This window comes from Dermacentor variabilis, chromosome 4 (assembly GCF_050947875.1).
Source record: "Dermacentor variabilis isolate Ectoservices chromosome 4, ASM5094787v1, whole genome shotgun sequence".
Lineage (NCBI taxonomy): Eukaryota > Metazoa > Arthropoda > Arachnida > Ixodida > Ixodidae > Dermacentor > Dermacentor variabilis.
The window spans coordinates 4552584-4555879 of NC_134571.1; the positions used below are offsets into that span (position 1 = coordinate 4552584).

Sequence of the window (3296 nt, forward strand, 5' to 3'; positions counted from 1 at the left end):
TGTGACGCTTTTCTTAAAAGTTTGTTTGTCTACAACGGTGGTCATAACCCCATGCCGTAATACTCAAGGCATCTTAGGGCCATATTTGGTGCGAATACAGCAGCAGGCGTTTCATATAAGTGCGCGCCGTGGAAGTGGTCAAATAAGGCTTGGCTTTTTCTACATGATCGAAAAAATTTAACCTAATTGTTCTGATCACTTGATATTCCATAGAATTAAAATCCCCATTTTACTCTTATGGATGCAATTGAAGTGTCAAAGTATGACTATAAGGATGCCTGGCAATACGTTTTCGCAGAATCTGCAACTCGCAAAGTAGTGTAGACATGTAGACGGTGAGCGAAGGAAGTAGGATAGAAACTATACCATTCAAATACATCTCTTTAATCACAGTTTAAGATATACGTACAGGACAAAGACAACAGATCTTTCAAGGTACATGAAAGGACACTGACTAGAGCCTATGACATAAAACGAGCAGGCTGCTCAGAAAAGTCCGCCATATTCACAATGTACTGTAAAACTCTATTATTCCACGGTCCAGACATGTTGCGAAATGGGCACGCTGCTCATATTGGAGGCTGATAAATTTCTCGGCTTTGCTTGTCCTGCGCGCCAAATACCTTTGTGCCAAATTTTATTTTGGCTTGACGTAATTCGTCGTTCACAAAATTTAAGGTGCCGGTAAATAACTGAGTTTTACGAAAGTTTGTACGTTTGAAATTTGTAACTATATACAAGGCTAAAAACCCTTTCATAACACGATGTTTTTTTACAAGTGTAGGATAGATGAGCAATGAGTTGAATCATTTGTTCAATGAATGTGCGCGTGGTTGTCTCATAAATATAGTTGTCAACTTCTAATGCAATTGCCGATGTGCGTGGTATTATGGAGCATGCGAGTGAATGAGTGAACTATGTACACAATCTCACAATAGTCTTTGTGGCACTGAGCCTCACAGCTTTTCCAGTGTTTCGTATCTAGGCTGCGTCTTGCGGAGCTTGGTGATGCTGATAGCTGACACAACTAGAAGGAGGGCGTTGCATACTGCCAGGGCCACCACGACATACGCTGCGCTCTGCTCCACTGGTAGTGTGAGTCGGAGGCTCTGCGGACTCGGTTCGAAGAGGTAGACCTGGGAGGAGGTCACTGAGAGTGGCTCGGCCGCTGGGAGCTCATGCACGGTCCTGCTGATCTTTATCAGTGGCACGATGTCATGCCAGAAGGCGACGGCTCGGTTCAGCACGCTGCGACGAGCGGTAGAGCGACCAGAGGTGAAGTGCATGACGAGCTGGCCTTGCTCCGTGTACTCAGGCCAGTCCAAATTTATACTGGGGGCGCCAACGATGCTTGGATCACTGTGAAGCGAGAGAACATTCATTAAGCAACACGAAACAAAAGAAACACCACTTAAAGCTGAACCCACCAAATGGATGCGATACGCACCTGTCAAGTGCAAAGTTGCCAATGGAGGCAGCGATCTTGACGCTGAGGAGCACTTCGGACTTGGGAAGGTCTCGCTGCTTGAGAACAAGACCCAAGGCGAAGAGCACATCGTCACCATGGGCTGCTCCGATGAAATCGGGCTGTTTGGAGAAGGATGGCCGGTGAGCAAATCGGTAGACGTACACGGAGCCCTTCTTATGGTGAGCCAGGAGGCGGGCCATCTGCTCGGCGTGGGAAGCTACGTACATGTCACCGCAGAACTGAACATACTGAGCTCGCAGACCATCTTTGATGTGCTGATAATGGTACTCGTGCTGAACGAGTTTGGAAAGCACGTCGTCGTCCCGGACGTTGAAGTCGCGCAGATGGAACTGAACCATGTCGGCGACGTCTTGTGTGGTGAGCCTGTTCTGAATGAGGCGCTCGAAGAAATTTGACTTGAGGTACTGCAGCGTCAGGAGGCACAGCGAACCCTCGTTCTGATTTGTGCCAATGATGACATCAACAGCTTGGTGGCGACCTTTCTTCACGGCCTCTAGCGGCTCTTCGACGATGAGGTTACCGTCGATGACGGGCTTGAAGAACTTTCCAATGCGAGTTGTGGCGCTCACCAACTCAGGAGCCGGTAAGTTCCGCAGACACGTGGTCATATCTACGCTGGAATTGGTGGGGCAGCCGACAGCGTCGGCGAGCTTCTCAGTAGTGTTGAGTGGGTTCGAGTCGAACACATAGTCACCTATAGCTATGCCGCTCTGCATGACGGCTTTTTGAAAAAGCTTCTCTTTTATAGGAGTGGCAATGTGGATGCTAATGCTCATGGATCCCGTGAAGCGCCCCATGATGGTAACCTTGTCCGGATTGCCACCAAAGTGAGCGATGTTTTTCTTAATCCATCTGAGCGCCATGCGCTGGTCGTGAAGGCCTACGTTTCCGGGGGCATCGGGCGTAAGAGTGGTGAGGAATCCCAAAGAGGACACCCGGTAGTTGACCGTGACGACGATGGCATTGGAATGTATGGCTAGGTAGCCGCCGTCGAACTGGCGTGCAATAGCGTAGTCGAAGCCCTCCCCAGGAATCCAAACAATCACGGGAAGGAGACCCGCATCTGGGACATCGGGTACATACACGTTCAGAGTCAAGCAGTCTTCGCTCATCTCGGAGGCGTCGTCCAGAAAGCTGCTCATAAGCTCCTTTAGGTGAGCCGGTTGGTAACAAGAGGGTCCGTGGTGGCTGGCATCCAATTCCTCCTGACTGGCATCGTCCAGCGGCTCAGGGGGTGCGAATCGGAGAGCACCCACGGGGGGCTTGGCGTACGGAATGCCCAGGAAGTGGTTGACGCGATGATGGTGTCCAACCTTGGAGCGAAAACCGACCAGGAGGCCCGAGGACGTTTGCACGGAGGTGGGCCTGTGCGCCGACAGCGTGCCCGCCAGGCACAAAAGCATCAGAGCGACACGCATGCTTGCTTCGGGAAGCTGATCTGAAGTCTCCGTGTGCAGGCTGCGCTTTTATGGGCGACAGTCTGGCGAGGGGAGAGAGGAGGGAGCCGGCGAGGGCACCGCCTCAATGAATGCGATAAGCCGCGCAGTGGAGAGAAGAATGCCAGTGACCCCATTCGGCACTTGGCTCCCTTCTCCTCCTCTTTCCTCGCGTGGAAAGCGAAAGGAATTGGCGCCAACGGAAAAGTATGCTGTGTACAGTTACGCCAGGCGCCTCGCGGGTAAATGCGTCGGGCACGCGTGTGCTTTGGTTTCCGCGATAGTGAGCGCATCGCATCCTTTAGGCCCAATGCTTTCGCTGCAAAGCAATGAATTTTGATTCCTTGACATAAAAACACGCATACGAAACG

At 51.1% G+C, this 3296-nt stretch overlaps 1 protein-coding gene across 1 annotated transcript; it reads right to left on the reverse strand.

Annotated features, from left to right (window-relative positions):
- Positions 1 to 363: 363 nt before the first annotated feature.
- On the reverse strand, positions 364 to 2917 carry LOC142578591 (carboxylesterase 1C-like). Its single transcript, XM_075687985.1, has 2 exons — positions 1448 to 2917; positions 364 to 1359 (listed from the first exon to the last, which is right to left on the reverse strand). Exons 1-2 carry the CDS (start codon positions 2905 to 2907, stop codon positions 957 to 959), a joined length of 1863 nt encoding a protein of 620 aa, XP_075544100.1. The 5' UTR covers positions 2908 to 2917; the 3' UTR covers positions 364 to 956.
- Positions 2918 to 3296: the final 379 nt, after the last annotated feature.

Excerpts from the sequence above, each read along its gene's own strand:
- LOC142578591 (XM_075687985.1), bottom strand. The coding sequence starts at position 2,907 with ATGCGTGTCGCTCTGATGCTTTTGTGCCTGGCGGGCACGCTGTCGGCG. Across the intron at positions 1,360-1,447 it reads GGCAACTTTGCACTTGACAG|TGATCCAAGCATCGTTGGCG; the intron begins GTGCGTATCGCA and ends CTCGCTTCACAG.